Below are 17081 nucleotides of genomic sequence, written 5' to 3'. Positions count from 1 at the left end.
AATGATGATTTAAAAGTGCTTTTAAAAGCTCACTTAAGAAAAAACCATTGTATATAGAGTGAAACAAAAATGGTTGACATATAGGCTGCTATTATTATTATCACATAAGATCTCACTTGAATTTTAATAAGAATCATCTATTAATGGAATAATTCCGAAAAAGGTGTAAAATAGAATCAAATCGTTTAAAGATGACATAATAATTTGACTACTAAGTGGTCGAGGCCGTGGACAGTCCTTATAAAGAAACAAATTATAGATTATACTCGCTTGTTTATCTCCATATTAAAAAAAAATGACTTTAAAACTTCATATCGAAAAAGTTATACGCTGAATTTATTGTCTGTTTCATGGTCATCTATCAAATAATTTTAGTCAGTATTATAAAATCAAATGTTTTTTATTGTTAACATGTTATTATTCCCATTCTGATCGTTTGAGGTCAGATCAATTTAGTGCAAATGGGCAGGTTTTTTGTCTAAATATTTTTTTAATATTCTAGCTAATAAGTTATTAAGTATACTGTAGAGCTGTTCCACTTTAAAAAATAATGAATTCTAGTAATAGATTATATATATAGAGAGCTAGGCTCATAAAAAGACGGAGCGCGATTACAATGACAGACATTTTATTTTTATTAGAGTGAGTGACAAAGAGGTCTAACGTCATGAAGTTCAGACTACGTTCTTATTTTTACAAAAAGGGTTAACAAATAGTATAGTAATAAGTAAATTATGTTGGACAATTTATCCGCCTTAACAGCAACCAAAAAAACATACACAGTAACAGCCTGTTAATGTCCCACTGCTGGGCTAAGGCCTCCTCTCCCTTTTGAGGAGAAAGTTTGGAGCTTATTCCACCACGCTGCTCCAATGCGTGTTGGTAGAATACACATGTGGCAGAATTTCAATGAAATTAGACACATGCAGGTTTCCTCACGATGTTTTCCTTCACCGTTAAGCACGAGATGAATTATAAACACAAATTAAGCACATGAAAATTCAGTGGTGCTTGCCCGGGTTTGAACCCACGATCATCGGTTAAGATTCACGCGTTCTTACCACTAGGCCATCTCGGCTTCAAAAAAAAAACATAAAGAATATTTATTCAACTTTTAAATAAATAAAAAATAGATTTATTTTGACCGGTATATAAAAGAAGGCATTTTAACACTTTGTGGGTAAGCAAGTTCTTCTGGGTCGGTACCACCCACTCATACGTATTCTACTGCCAAACAGAAATACTTAATGCAACTGAAGGTACAAAGGACATAACATCTTGGTTCCCAAGGTTGGTGGCGCATTGGTGATGTAGCAAGCGATTAATAGAATATGGTTTAAAACAGGAACGATTTCAAGGAATTATTTGAAGTACAAAACAGGTTTTGTATATAAATTAATTTCTACCACATATGTTTATGATAAATAAGTAAATAACTCATCCAGGAAGCGTTGTATGTATATAGTGTTAGTAAATCAAAGTTTAAGATGGCGCTATCAATTCTTTGTCTATAAGCAGACGAACAAACTTTTAATATAAGGCTATAAATTAACTTGTTGCTTAACCTCGAAGGCTGTTTAACCAAAGCCGACGTATGTTAATGTCCAACCGTACATTTAATTGTCATTGATATTACTTTAAAGATATTTTTAACTTTAAAGATAATTATGCTATCGATTCGGCCTTTTTTCAATGTTCCTTTATAGTTTCGCCGAATATATAGAAATAAACTTTAACAATTATGCTGGACTAAGGTCTCCTCTCCTTTTTTAAGGATAATGTTTAGGGCTTACTTGGACCATGATGGTCCAATGTGGATTGCAAAATACACGAAGTAGATTTTCATCTGCCACATGCAGGTTTCCTCAGGATGTTTTCCTTCACCGCCGTGCACGAGATGAATTATAAACGCAAATTGAGCATAGGATATTTCGTTAGTGATCTCGCAATCATCGGTTAAGATTCTCGTCTTTCTCGTTCCGTCATGGCAGAAACGAAGTATTCTTTTGAAAGAGCAATTAATGTTTCAAATTAAAATTTGAATCGACTCCTAGATCTGTTTTCATACTATACTATTAGTCATAAATATGTTAGTGAATTGAATTTCGTATTAAGTACACACGTTTATTAGCGTCAAAATTATTATATGAGACAACATTGAACTTAGAAAAATATGGAGATGTATATTTAAATGGTTTTTAATCTGCATGATCATATGCATAATTTATATTAGTTCTATGTTGTACACGGGAAAATCGCCGCTATGTATCAGGGTATAGATAACATATTGCAAGTACGATTTATATCGTAAAAATTGAATTTGTCGCCCTGTGTAGGACGGTATTATGCATGATGACCTAAAAGGAATGCATTCAGCCTTGAAGTTATCAGAAATCAAGTGATTTTGTGCCTTTACGATTTCATAATGTATTAATATTTTATTTTAAAAACTGATTGGTTTGTTGGTCATTTCAAGTGGCTGCTGTTTTCTTTAGTGTGGGTTTGATTTCAGCTTGTAATAACTGTTATATATTTTTGCGTGGGACTATCAGTGTCCTTTTCTACTAGCTGGTAATGTTTTTGTAATCTAGAAACCTCTAGTGTTTGTGAATTTTTAAAATATTTAGTCATAAAAGTGATCTGCAAGAATTATCTTATTCTGTACGAACGCACTTCGTTTCTTACTCGTGTTTTGTAAAAAATCCACTTATGACGATAGGATATTTTAAATTTTTAGTCTTTTGAATATTATAATTATTATTGTCAATGTCGTGTATCACTTTCTGACATTTCAGGATTGCGTTCAACGTTTTATTCTTATTTTTTCTAAATTTAGTTTAATGATAAAATCTAGTGATCTATCTGAAAACCCCTGTTTAGAACATATGGATGGAACCAGTAATGGTTTGGATAGTTCGATGAAAATTTGATCGTTATGATACTGTACGTATGCTGGTAAAAGGAAGTAAGTATGAGAGTGTATGTCTTGGTGTTCAGAATAAGAGGGGTCCAACTCCTAAAGTATTTGGCTCCTGGTCTAGAACAAAAAGATCAAACATTTTTGAAGTACTTACTAAAAAAATAATATATTTCGATTAAAATGAAGCTATATAATTACAAAGCTAATATATTACTTTTTTTAATTTAACATTTATTATTATTACCTTATTTATAAATCATTAAAAAAATTCAAAATGTCCTATAAATGTTTTATTTCGACGATAATATTGATGAATTTTGAGATGACTTTTTTGTAAGTGACATTCATGTAAAAGTTATCGAAAGAAATCAAACATTTGATTATAGAATGTTACGTAACATTTTATAATCAAATGTTTGTATTGTTAAGCATCCTACACAAAGAAAAACGATTTATCATTTCACGTCGGATAAGGTAACAATACGATCTCTTAAATGATTCGATACATGACATTAAGCCTGAAGTTCTTAGATTCGAATCTTTCGTTTATTTTCTATTATACTTTCTTTGAAACTGGATGCGAAAAAGAAAGTAACTCCTCCTCTTTTTGCGAATAATAAGGTTTGAAAATAATCCACCACACTACTGCATTGGTTATGTCGGTGAAAACACATGTGATAAATTTTATCATAATTATTTAGTTTTCCTCACGAAGTTTTTCTTTACCACCGATCACGATATTAATCATGAGCACAAATTAAGGACGTGAATATTCAGTGCCTGCCCGGGTTTGAATCCACTATCTTTGGTGTTTTACCTAAGCATCTTGGCTCTCATCTTTAAGTTGTACCACATTTTTTTATTATTTATATTAAAGACCAGGCTTGGAGGTTATCTAGCGGTAAGTCTGACCACTTACCGCTTTGCATAAAAACGCCGTCAATGCGCCGCCGACTAGGGGGTTCTAGATGTTTTGTTCCTTAGGGCTGTCATTATCATAGCTTCTTTAATCCGTATCAAAGACAGTTATCGCATGGGTTTATTTGGATCGTCAGAGCCTCACGGTAGCGCGCAAGCGATCCCGTGGTGCTCCTCGGTAAGACGAAAAGGGAACCACTGGTTTTTAGTGGGTATTCCGATATTCGGGGTACAGTCGGTGCCTTAAACACCGGCGAGCCTCACATACCCCGTGAGCCCAGCTCGTGAGCCCCACTACCGTTCCCGTGGAGGAAAAGCGTATTGCGTTTTTCTAGCTTTATAAAAAAGGGGCTTATTTGGGTAAAATTCCTTATAACCCGCTTCCCAAAAGGCCCGCTTGCCTTTCTGAAGGCTTTCTCTGCTTGAGAAAAAAAACACAGTGGATGCGCTGGGGTGATCATAGGCTCCTAATTTTATCTATATATTAATACTTTAATAGATAAATATATATCCATTTTGAAGAATATTGTGAACTAGGAGGACTAGGACGTCAGGGGTATAGTAGAGGACACATAGGCCACCTTACACGCCACTGAAGCTGCGAGCGGGAACTAGTATACAATAAAAATGTTGACGCTATATTACATAACAACTTGAAAACGCATATTTTAACATTTTGTCAAGTAAAGCGTTTGTTTTCGTATTTTTAATATCTTACAAATAAATAAACAAATATAGAATAAAAAATATCATATTAGCTTTATAGATTTGTTAAATATCTAATCGAACACGAAATAAAATTCACTCCATTGAAATTGGGAACTCGTGTCTTATATTCTATGTTAAGTTTCATTTTTATATACAATGAATAACAGTGGAGTTTCCGTCAAAGAACAACCATGAGAAAGTATTTTAAAACGTGTAATATGTCTTCAATTGTTAGAATAATTAAACATATACCTATCCGCTGTGTTGCATCTTGAAAACCACGATGTAAAATGTAGGTCATAGCATATTTATATGTTACATCTCCACAGCTAAAGGCACAGAGTTCAATCTATCACCTGATAGTGAAAGGCGATTAAATTAAAACAAATAAAACGACTAATATGTTATTTCACATTGCACAATCAATAAATTTTGAAAATATTTACCAATCGAAACGTTATTATCATTCAAATATAATTAGACCAACTTTCATTTAAAAAAAGTAGAAATAATTTATATTAAAATTAAATTAATTATTATATAATATTTTTAATAAATAATTAGTTTTCCTTCAAACTAACAGCATTATGTTGAACTGTAGCCGGACACAACGTTGAACCTTTAGTAAAGAAGATCGCTGACCGAAGATGCTTCTAAATTCAAATGTCACAATACGTCCTTGCCGTACGAGCAGAGACGGTATAAATACCAGCATCTCCAACAGAGGAGCATCATTCGCTCGATTGCTTTGTAGTTAATCACACTAAAACCACCCTTTCAAAATGAAATCGGTACGTTTGTGTATTTTTTAACAACGGCCTACAACAAATCATTGTTTTAATTTAGTTATGTGCTCGATAAAGGGATCTTTATTAAAATTGTGATAAGCATAATTTGCCAGTGGATTTTTCCTTGGATTTGCATTGCTTGCAACAAAGGCTAATTTTGTACTATTATTTTACAGTTCATCGTTCTTGCCCTCTTCGTGGCCGCCGCCGTCGCCGCCCCTGCCACTCCTGATGGTGACGCTAAGATCGTCAGATACGACAGCGACAACATCGGCATTGATCGTTACGCATACCAGTACGTTGTGATTATAAATTAATTACTTAAAACTTCATTAAAAACGGTCATAAACAATTGTGATTATATTGATCTCAACATATAGATTTTCTAAAGAATTATATTAATTTAAAACTGAGATAGCTCAATATGGAACACTTAAGGTCCAAAGAACGAGTGTTTGTATTCGGAAACGCACACACAAACACAAGTATTTAAGAGCTCCATTTTTGTTTTATAAAATTCCAGTTTATTCGGACTTTTAATAACATTAGTACACGAATACTACGCATTTTGATTAAATCATTTTCTTATAATGTTTGTAACATATGCACATGCAAAAATTTGTGTTTTTATAATGTACAGAGTTGAGACCAGCAACGGTATTTCTCAAAGTGAAAATGGACAGCTTAACAACGTCGGAACTGAAAACGAGGCCCTCGAAGTCCGCGGCCAGTACTCTTACACCGGTCCAGACGGCGTCGTCTACGCCGTGACCTACATCGCCAACGAGAACGGCTTCCAGGCCGAAGGCGCTCATTTACCCAAAGCTCTTTAAATCTTCTTCAATCGTCTGTACATCTAGTCCAAAATACTCATCCTTTAACCTCTCCCTACTTTCCTCGTTATGAAGCAATCGTTTAAGCGATTCTGTGATATGATCCCGATTTTGTATATTTGTTAATAAACAATTACGTTTTAATTTACTATTGCATTTTATTGACTCACATAGCATGCCCCATTACCCTGTACGCTCAGAGGGTGCGCGTTTTGTCTATCTAACTCAATCGAATAATCAACGGCGTAAACGAAATGAAAAATGATTGGTAGGTATATCAGATAATAAAAAAAAACAATCATTTTAGAACACTAATTAATATAAATATTAAAAACAGCGAAAATACAAAATAATAATAATTAATTTTAAACATCCAAGGAACATATAAATGCATTCTTTATTTACGAAATATTTTTACAAACTAAAAACTGCTACTTATTTGAACAATGTAAATATACTTATATGAATCTTATGATGATAACTGGGGTAGTAAATCACACTAAATAACAACAATAACTATAACACACATAATGATCACAATAATAATAATAATAATAATGTCCTTCAGAACGATTTCGGCCACGGCGGTCAATCTCAATAGAGATTAGCCAACTACGCAGGAAATATTATAGTTCAAAAATGTGTGCGCAAACACAGGTGCACTCTCTATTCTCTAACTCTCATAATCCGATGGTACGGCAATCCGATATGACCGAGTTCAGGCGCAGCACCAACGTGGCACCAGGCTTTACGTGCTTTCCGAAGCAACTTCCAGCCTCCGGGCTGCTACTGAGAATTTTCTGGCAGAAAAGCTATATATAATAACTTTTTATTGGCCTGACCTGATAGTTGAACCCAGGACCTCCGGGTCTGCGGCCTTAGATCAAGCTACTAGACCAACGAGGCTGTCAATATATAATAGTTATAACATTGTTTTTATTTAATAGTGATCATAACTAGAAATATATTTTAAAATGAAGGCGATAATAAAACGTTTTATTGAGTTGATCATTTTCCAGATTAATTTAAATGTTAACCTCTGGCATATAACAAGTTTGTTAATTCCATTTTGACCTCCTCTTGCGACTCACCTACCCATCAAAATTATAATGTTATTCTTGGAATCTGAAGTTCATCGAACATGTTTAGATTGTTTTATAAGTTTTTTATTTGTTATAGCTATTGTGAGTTAATTTGCTTTTATAATTTTTTTATTGGGTGACCCCAGACCACCTCAGGTCCTCCTCTTACCAGTTACTCAGCCGCGAAATTTTATTGGCTTATTTTGCCGTGTGACGGTTTGAAAGTTTAGAAAGCCAGTGTAATGTCTTAAGGCACATGGGATATACATTATATCTGAGATCATGTGATTGGCAACACATTGTCGGTCCTTTCATACTGCCTTCCTAAACTACAATATAGTTTATAAGTATTATAATATAGTATGATCCTATCAATATATCATACATCTATCTTGGAATTGATACTATATATAATGTTTTACATAGTGTAACAAACCTATCTAAACCTGCAATTAGTGATTAAGGGGATTGATAAATATTTCATATTAACGATTAATATGACGAGCCGGTTGGCGTGTTTGGTGGATGCTTGCCTTTCACGCCGAAGGTTGGGGGATCGATTCCCACCCAGGACAGATATTTGTGTGCATGAACATGTCTGTTTGTCCTGAGTCTGGGTGTAATTATCTATACAAGTATGTATTTACAAAAGAAAAAATTGTATATATAGTATATCAGTTGTCTGGTTCCCATAGTACAAGCTCTGCACAAGCTTAATTTGGGATCAGATGGCCGTGTGTGAAAAATGTCAAAAAAATAAATAAAAATATTAATAATATATTTAATTTATGTTATTTTGTCTTCCCATATTTCATTGATTTTGTTATAATTTATAAATATGTACAGTACAGTAACACTGCAGTAACACTGCAATACAGTCCCACTGCTGGGCTTAGGCCTCCTCTTCCTTTTGAGGAGAAGGTTTTGGAGCTTATTCCACCACGCTGCTCCAGCATTGGCTGGTTGGTGGAATACCCATGTGGTAGAATTTAGAAATTACACATGCAGGTTTCCTTAAACAGTGCTTACCCGGGTTTAAGCTGATATAACTTTAATTTTTAATATTACAGTTAATAAAAAAAGAGTACCTGCTTACTATCTTTCCTTTCTGCATGTATACTATACGTCTATACGTTTAAGATTGATATTATCATCATATAAATAAAGATAATTATTATTTCTTTTTTTATTTTACAAGTCCACATAAATTTATTTTATAATAGACCTTAGATATTTGACCATTCCTAAGCTGACCTCTTGCCCTTAACCTTGTTGTGTAAGCGCTAAGTTATATAAAGCTGCTTCTATGCGGGAAATACTTCTATATAGAGGGAAAATAATATATTGGTTACACTTTTTTTAAAGACATAAACTGTATTCATAGAAATCAATAAAATAGCCCATGTATGTTCATGATTTATCAATATCATAAATATTATATTAAATACTTTTTATAAGGCTTGATTGAGGTTCAGTGCTTAAAGTAAAATCTTAGGTTCAGTCGAAGTTAAATCGGATATCATAACAATTATAAATGCGTTAAATTGGCTTACAGTGAAATAATTTGGTTTCATCGAGCTGATCTGATAAAGCCAGGCGGTATATGGTCGAATTTTAAGCGGGCCAGTACTTATTCATTGTAGGTGTATACATTTTTTTTTACTTTAATAAATTAATTCTAAAAGCAATGTAAGATAAAAAAATCCAGGATATAGTATTCGTTGATTTGTAAATAGAATAAATCTACAAATACCATAACCGGTTTTGTTCTGAATTGTTCTTCACGGTAGGATCCACATTCCGAACTTGTAGCTATACGTTTAATTAATATGATAATTTTATAGAATGACGATAATGAACGAAACGATTTGGTCATAAGAGCGATCTTGAATAACTTAGTATAATATTTAATATCTATATGAAACCTATACCTTTTACAGCAATACTTGATATTGTTGTGTTCCGGTTTGAAGGGTGAGTGAGCCAGTGTAATTACAGGCACAAGGGACATAAAATCTTAGTTCCCAAGGTTGGTGGCGCATTGGCTATAAGCGATGGTTGACATTTCTTACAATGCCAATGTCTAAGGGCGTTTGGTGACCACTTACCATCAGGTGGCCCATATGCTCGTCCACCTTCCTATTCTATAAAAAAAAAAAATACCTGGAGTGTACATGTTCAGAGATGCGAGTAAATAAGATGGTTGCGAAATAATCTTAATATCTACACTAAGTGCAGATTAGAATAGATAACATTGTGATTTGGTCTGGAGTCCCAAATACTTGCTAAAACATATTTAATGACAAATTATTCTCTAAACATAGGAACATGCTCATTAAGCGTTCCAGAAGCTTGTTATATTTTGGCAGTTTTGAGTATGCTACCTCAAAATACTTTAGCTTACGTTCTCACCCTTTGAACCAAAACACAACAATATTAAGTATCATTGTTTAGCGGTAGAATATGTGATGAGTTAGTAGTACCCACCCAGACGGGCTTTCATGAAACACTACCCAAGTATTTGCTGTGCCGTGATTTATGTATACAGTAACAGCCTGTTAATGTCCCACTGCTGGGCTAAGGCCTCCTCTCCCTTTTGAGGAGAAGGTTTTGGAGCTTATTCTACCACGCTGCTCCAATGCGGGTTGGTAGAATACACATGTGGCCGGATTTCAATGAAATTGACACATGCAGGTTTCCTCACGATGTTTTCCTTCACCGTCAAGCACGAGATGAATTATAAACACAAATTAAGCACATGAAAATTCAGTGGTGCTTGCCCGGGTTTGAACCCACGATCATCGGTTAAGATTCACGCGTTCGAACCACTGGGCCATCTCGGCTTTTTTTTTTATTTATGTATTAGTATAGTCAAATCGAGCATGCTTATTGCAAGATAATGTATATTGTTGAACAGCATAAATATATGTACTATTATTGATTAGGCATGCCATTAAAACCTTACGCCTGCTGCTGCTCTTGCAAAAAAAAATGTAGGGAACTAGCAGATGCGATATATATTATTTAAAGGTTATGTGATATTTACTTTTGATCTAACTTTGTTTATATCGAGTACTGGCGTATTTTATATTTCAAAGTAAGTAAGCCGTAAGTATATAACTGTGAGTACATAGTGAGATATTTGGAGATTTTTTTGCATATCTGCTAATTGTGAGGCATCGTTTTGGAATAAACTCAACATAATAAAAGGCGTTGGATTCGCATGCTAATGTCTATTGTGACATATGTTTGCTTATATAATATAATATTTCTTTTCAAAGTATTTTTTACTTTCTATGAATATGTCAAGTAACAAGATCCTATAGAAACATCAATCAATTATATATAATGCGATAAAAAATGTTGAAAGAGAACAAATGTTTGCTGTGACAGGTACGCATTGCAATATATATTCAACTAATTTCGTATCATTACCTGAATATATATTATGTAACAGCAATTAAATATCCAACGACTGGGCCTATAACCTCTTACTACTTCAAACTTCATTTTCTGAATTACGTTCAAAAACATGCAGATTTTCTTACGTTTTCAGTCGCCCTGAAAAAATCAGTGGTTCTTGCCAGAGGTTCGCCCGTTTTACTCGTAAGATTGTGCAAGCACTTCTGGGTAGGCACGTGGCGTTACTCGATATTGCTTTGTTCCGTGAGTGAGCCAGATTTATTACGTCATGTATATTTGACAAACATATCTACTAACGTCTTATGATTGGTGGCGCATTGACTATGTAAGGAATGATGATTGCCTCTTCACTACTGAAGGTTGCCTTTAGCGTTTTGAGAGACTCTGTCACCTGGCAAAACCGTTCACCTGTTCGTCTGTTCACCTGGCAACATCGGTTGCCAGGTGAAACTCTTATTTTTGGTGTTGGTAGGAATGATTAATAAAACTAATTAATTATTGTTAAAAACATTTTAAATATAAATGTTAAAATATTTGTAATAATATCTTTTTTTTAAATAGTTAAAAAAAAAAATTCGCTTAAATTTATTCTACATTATATTAATATATATATGTCGTTTGCCAGCTTCGATGGATTGAAACCAACCGAGTGAATTTAAATACGTAATTAATATTTTTTATTAATTAATATACACATTTCTACTTAACGTCACTAAACCATTACATGAACGATTTATTATATAATTATATTACATTGATTTTTTTATCTTGAATTTATACTAAATATAATAATTATATTATTTAAAAGACTAGCCTTTTTATTGTGGAGAAATGGTTTACAGGTAAATCTATTTTATAAAAAAACTATTCATTAGCATGTTTTATATTTATAGTTTCATAAAAATAACTTTATAAGTTAGAATTAATAAAAGGTCTACTAGTATGGGAGATCTGGACGGGTATTAGATAAAAATTAGCATATTGAGCTTAAGCTTGCTCCATACGAAATTTCATCAAAATCGGTTCAGTGGTTTAGCCGTAAAAAAGTTAGGTTAGTAGTTACAGACAGACGGAGTTATTTTCGCATTGTTAATAGTAGTGTAAAGAAGAAACTTCGTGTCGATTCCGAACGGCTGATACGTAGCACGTTTGACATGAAAGTGAATGTCAAGGTCGGCAAGCCAATCAATTTGAGTGTTACATAACTATAGCGTCTTCACTTCTCTATTCTAGGATATATGTATGGAAATGATTCAATTTAAATAAAATATTAATGTCAAATGTATTACACTACAAGATGTGCTTCGCGGTTTTACCTTTATTATTTTACAACGTCATTTATCGGGGAATTTTGAATAATCTTTAATTTTTTTTTTGTTATTATATTTACTTCTTGTGATTATGTAAGTAATAAAAATAAAAATCACGGAATAGGACTTTTTATAGGGTAAAAGGTCTCACACGTAACATGTTTGAGTGAAATTTCGTTATATCCAAAACTTTGAATAATTCCTGTAATCAATTTAAATATTTTGCGATTCAATGAATATTCAATAACAAAGAAAAAATTTTTTTTTGAAATATTTAAAATAGGTAGGCAAACTGGCCAATTTTCCAGCTGATGGCAAGTGATCAAACCTCCCATAGACATTGACACTGTAAGATATATTAACTATCCCTTACAGCTCCAATGCGCTACAAACCTAGGGAACTAAGATGTTATGTCCCGTATGCATACTGTAATACTGGCTCACTTATCCTTCAACTCTACTATGCAGTGAGTATAATAATGTGTAATAAAACATTAAATCAAACAAACGCACCATTTAACTAATTGAAAGAGGATATGTTATTTAAAATAATTAATTATATGAACTTAAATCATAAATGTTAGTGCCCAGGTCTATCGCTACTATCAAAAAAATCATTTTGGCTTTACCTTTTAAAAATAAATAAATCTCATTTTGATTTTAGTAAATAATACTTTGTACAGTATTCTAATGTAGAATATTTAAAAAAATTAAAAACACATTTATTTAAATAATTATAAATAAAATGCTTTTTAAATTAAAAATTAAAATATCATACATACGTAAGGTCTTACAATTTACTAATTTATTACTTAACGATATTTATAAATTGTACAAAAGAACCGAAGGTTTTGCCTTTAAAGTGAAGAATATCAATTGTTATACTTTATTATTAATTAAATTAAATATATTTATTGCTGACAATAAATAAACCTGCATAAAAATATAATATATATAGACTCAGTTTACAGAATCAGTTAGAATCAGTTTGACACTTTTGTATTATATGCAAGATAATTATTATACATCGTAAATAGCTTGTAAGTGTTCCATTGTTGAGTAAAATGCATCCTATAATATGACATTAATTTTATGAATGATTTTTCAAGATAACGAGTTCGATAAATATCACAAACTTGATATTAATAAAACTCTTATTTTAAATCCATAAAAATACAAATTATCAACTCACTCATAAAGAAGTAAAACAGGCCTCTAACAAGAATGCATCCAAAACCATATATTCAAAAGCAAACATTCAAATATATGCAAACTAGATGGGTCACAAGGTATATAAAAGTGCGAAATTTTTATTCTAATCACAGTCGTTTGTACATCCTTGTAGACTACGAAGCCTAAACCAAACCACCAAAATGAAATCCGTAAGTGTTTAGCTATAATATAATATATAATTTTACTTATCATATTTAATTTTAATGTGGTACAATTAAATATAAATTGTTTAATATCGCATTAAGCTTATTTATTATTTTGATTCTTAATTGTGATTGATTTATTATTATAAAAGTTGGTGACATAGCAAAACAAAATAGTGTAATATGAAGGAAGTAAGTTTCATTACAGGCTTTTTTCAACAACGATATTTTTCATTATCACGCAAATAATTCGATTTGCCTCACTATCTGTTATAAAAAATATCTACTCGTAATTGTTAGTCATCCAATTTTTTATTCCAGCTTATTACAAACTTTTTCGAATCAGATACGTTAATAAACGAACATAATTTTTCAGTTATAGCTTAGCGTATTATGAAACGGTCTTTACTTGTGCCGAAATGTAATTCTCGTTAACCTTTACCAATTGCGATTACAATTAGGTAAATATCAATGATTACGGGCTATTCTGCTCGTTGATCGAAGTATTTGAAATTGAATAATGTTGAGATAAAATAAAAAATAATAATAAAAGATTTTAAATGAAATAAAAATGGAAAGGGATTCATAGTAAATTGATATAAAATAATAAATTACAGCAAATGTTACAGATTATTCGTTCGTTAGTTTGTGTGTATCTAAAGACTTTCATTATACAAATCGAAGGAACAGTTATAATTTTTTTAGAAATGTTTTATATTAAATAGAGCAATAATTTTAATCGCTTAAGTATAAGGAGAACATTGAATCTATAAAATTAATAATTATAATGGATTACGAATTACTGCTAATATGCTTAAAATAATCGTTTCGTTAGTTGGTGGGTATAATAAAACATTCACCGAATAATTGTTGATAAAAATATTTTGCAATTAGGAGACGCGTTAATCGCATGAAAAGTGTAATTCGATATATTTATCTGCGAATAATTTATTAATATAAATTAAAATAAACATAAGCATATATAAATTATTGTTGAAGATGATGCTACTATTAAAATACAAAAATGAACTGTTGAAGCAAAATATTAAAAACATTTATATTCAAATACGTCTTTCTTTATAAACATAGTTGAAGGGGTGTTTAATTAAACACTGATTTCTCTCTTTCTGTTAATTGATTTTATATTTACTAGAAGAAGACACATAATTGTTCAACTTATCAGCCTCTAATCGACATTTTACTAAAGTAAAGCTTAAATATTGAAAATGTGTCCATTAACATTGTCATGTCCGCACCTTTTAATGTCACATTTATTATATTGAGTTATTTGGTTGTATTGTTTTTAACATATACTTATGTTACGTTATAATATTGAAAAAGATCGATGATATTGATAGAAATATTTTTGAAAAGTAATGATAAACTTGGGATACCACCGAATTGTTCGATCGGCAATAAATACTTATATGAGCTTATTTGATTAAGTATATCTGATTTTGATATTAACTGATCAGTTATTTGTAATAATCACATGTTTTTATTTACAGTTCATTGTTTTCGCTCTCCTCGTCGCTGCGGCCGTCGCTCTCCCTACTCAAACCGACTCTAAATCCGCCGTCATCTTAAGATCAGAAAATGACAACATTGGTGTGGATGGATACCATTACTTGTACGTATTAATTAAATTTATTTAATTTATAGTAGCTGAACATCAATACTGTTAGTGGATAATATCGCAGTGGCATGTTTATGTATAAATGTAGTTATTATCAACTAGTTCCATCCGCAGAGGGGCGGGTCAAATATCAGATAGCCTATGTCCTTTTCTTACCCCTAACAACGTGTATGTAATATTTCATGTTGATTTTTTGAGTAGTTAAGACGGGAAAAAGCAGAGATGGACCAGTGGTATGAACGCGTGAATCTCAAGCGATGATCGTGAGTTCGAACCCAGGCACCACAGAATTTTCATGTGCTTAATTTGGGATTATAATTCATCTCGCTCTGCTTTACGGTGAAGGAAAACATCGTCAGAAAACCTGCATGTGTCTAATTTGACTAAAATTCTGCCACATGTGTATTCCACCAACCCGCATTGGAGCAGCGTGGTGGAATAAGCTCGAAACCTTCTCTTAGCCCAGCTGTGGGACATTCACAGGCTGTTACCTTACCTACCTTACCTAAGACGGGAAAGCGTAACAAATAAGCGATCTCACTTAAATATAAATGCGATATAACATTAGTTAGAATTTAATGAGTTAATTCAATTCATTAATAACGGACAATTCTAATTTAAATGATTTGTCCAATTAGTATCGAGACAAGCGACGGCAAAGTTGTTGAGGAAAACGCTGTCGTGAAGAACGTTGGCACTGAAACAGAAGGCATCGAAGTCCGCGGCCAGTACTCTTACCCCGGTCCAGACGGCGTCGTCTACACCGTGAACTACATCGCCAACGAGAACGGCTTCCAGCCCCAAGGCGCCCATCTCCCTGTTGCCCAATAAATACCAGCGAAAATGAAAATGATCTAGTCTACGACCATTAGGTTTCTAATCGACTGTCTTGTTGGACTTGCACATAGTAATGATAGTAAACATGTTTTTTTGATTCCAAAACGTTTTCTTGTTTTATTCCTATCTTTCGTATTATTTATAATAAAAAAGAACATGAAAGAGCGTCACGTCAATAATCGTGATAATCTACTCAGGTTAAACTGCGAAGCGCAGCTACTCATATGCGAATCTTATATACTAAAACTTTCTCCGAAATACACCGAATATTCTGGTAAAAGTTGTATGTCTATATTGAGTTAGTAGTTTCTCCAGTTAGGCATTACAAAAAATTTCTTCTCATTTATTAATATACATTTATAGCGGGTTATAAAACCCTAAGTTGACGGCTACAAAATACTTACTTAAAATTATTGATTTATATTACACATGTTATTGTTGTGAATTAAATTGCTTAATGGAATTTTATTTAATTTAATATATAATTTTATAAATTAAAAACGTGACTATAGATTTGATAGTATTACTCAGAAATGCATTTGGGTCCGATTGCTTTGACATAAATGGCTGTCATATAATATGTAAATTTTTAAAATAACTATTTATATATATAAACCGCTTATATTATTATACATTATTTTATTTATTTTTTTTATATGCCCCGGGATGGTAAATGACTCTACTCCACCTGTTGGTAAGTGGTAGTAGAGTCCAAACGCGACGACAGCCAGTACAGTCGGGAAGAATGTTCTGTACTAGCCGTCCCCGCCTTGCCGGCCCGCAAGATGCCTCTTCACGCCTCGTTTGAAGGAACCCGGGTTGTAAGAGGAGGGGAACACGTGAGCTGGTAAGGAATTCCATTCTTTGGTAGTGCGGCAACGAAAGGAGTTGCCAAATTTCTTTGTGCGCGATGGAATTGATGTCACAGTTAGGCGGTGACATCGAGAACCAGCTCGCGTGGACTTAAGAAGGAAGGGGGAAGCAGGAATTAGAAAGAATAATTCCTCAGAGCACTCGCCGTGATACAGACGATAGAAAGCGCTCAGTGCTGCTATCTCGCGACGCAATTGTAAAGGTTCAAGGGTGTTTGTGACCTTTACGTCTCCAATAATGCGTACTGCACGTCGCTGCAACCGGTCCAAGGCCTCCATTAGGTACTTAGCGGAGCCATCCCAAAGGTGCGAGCAATATTCAACGCAAGACCGTACCTGTGTTTTGTATAACAGGCACAGTTGTTGTGGCGTGAAAAA

General features: G+C 32.9%; 2 protein-coding genes across 2 annotated transcripts; both read left to right on the top strand.

Moving 5' to 3' along the window:
* The first annotated feature begins 5286 nt into the window (after positions 1–5286).
* LOC126769183 (flexible cuticle protein 12-like) lies at positions 5287–6315 on the top strand. Its single transcript, XM_050487828.1, has 3 exons — positions 5287–5337; positions 5511–5629; positions 5975–6315. The coding sequence occupies exons 1-3, from the start codon at positions 5329–5331 to the stop codon at positions 6165–6167; spliced, it is 321 nt and encodes a 106-aa protein (XP_050343785.1). The 5' UTR covers positions 5287–5328; the 3' UTR covers positions 6168–6315.
* Positions 6316–13319: 7004 nt separating this feature from the next.
* On the top strand, positions 13320–15931 carry LOC126769182 (flexible cuticle protein 12-like). The gene is made up of 3 exons (XM_050487827.1): positions 13320–13364; positions 14867–14988; positions 15633–15931. Exons 1-3 carry the CDS (start codon positions 13356–13358, stop codon positions 15823–15825), a joined length of 324 nt encoding a protein of 107 aa, XP_050343784.1. The 5' UTR covers positions 13320–13355; the 3' UTR covers positions 15826–15931.
* The last annotated feature ends 1150 nt before the right edge of the window (positions 15932–17081 follow it).

The sequence above is a fragment of the Nymphalis io genome, chromosome 6 (genome assembly GCF_905147045.1).
Source record: "Nymphalis io chromosome 6, ilAglIoxx1.1, whole genome shotgun sequence".
In the NCBI taxonomy this organism is placed as follows: Eukaryota; Metazoa; Arthropoda; class Insecta; order Lepidoptera; family Nymphalidae; genus Nymphalis; species Nymphalis io.
The sequence above is the reverse complement of the archived record's forward strand: the minus strand, read 5'-3'. Positions and strand labels throughout refer to the sequence as shown.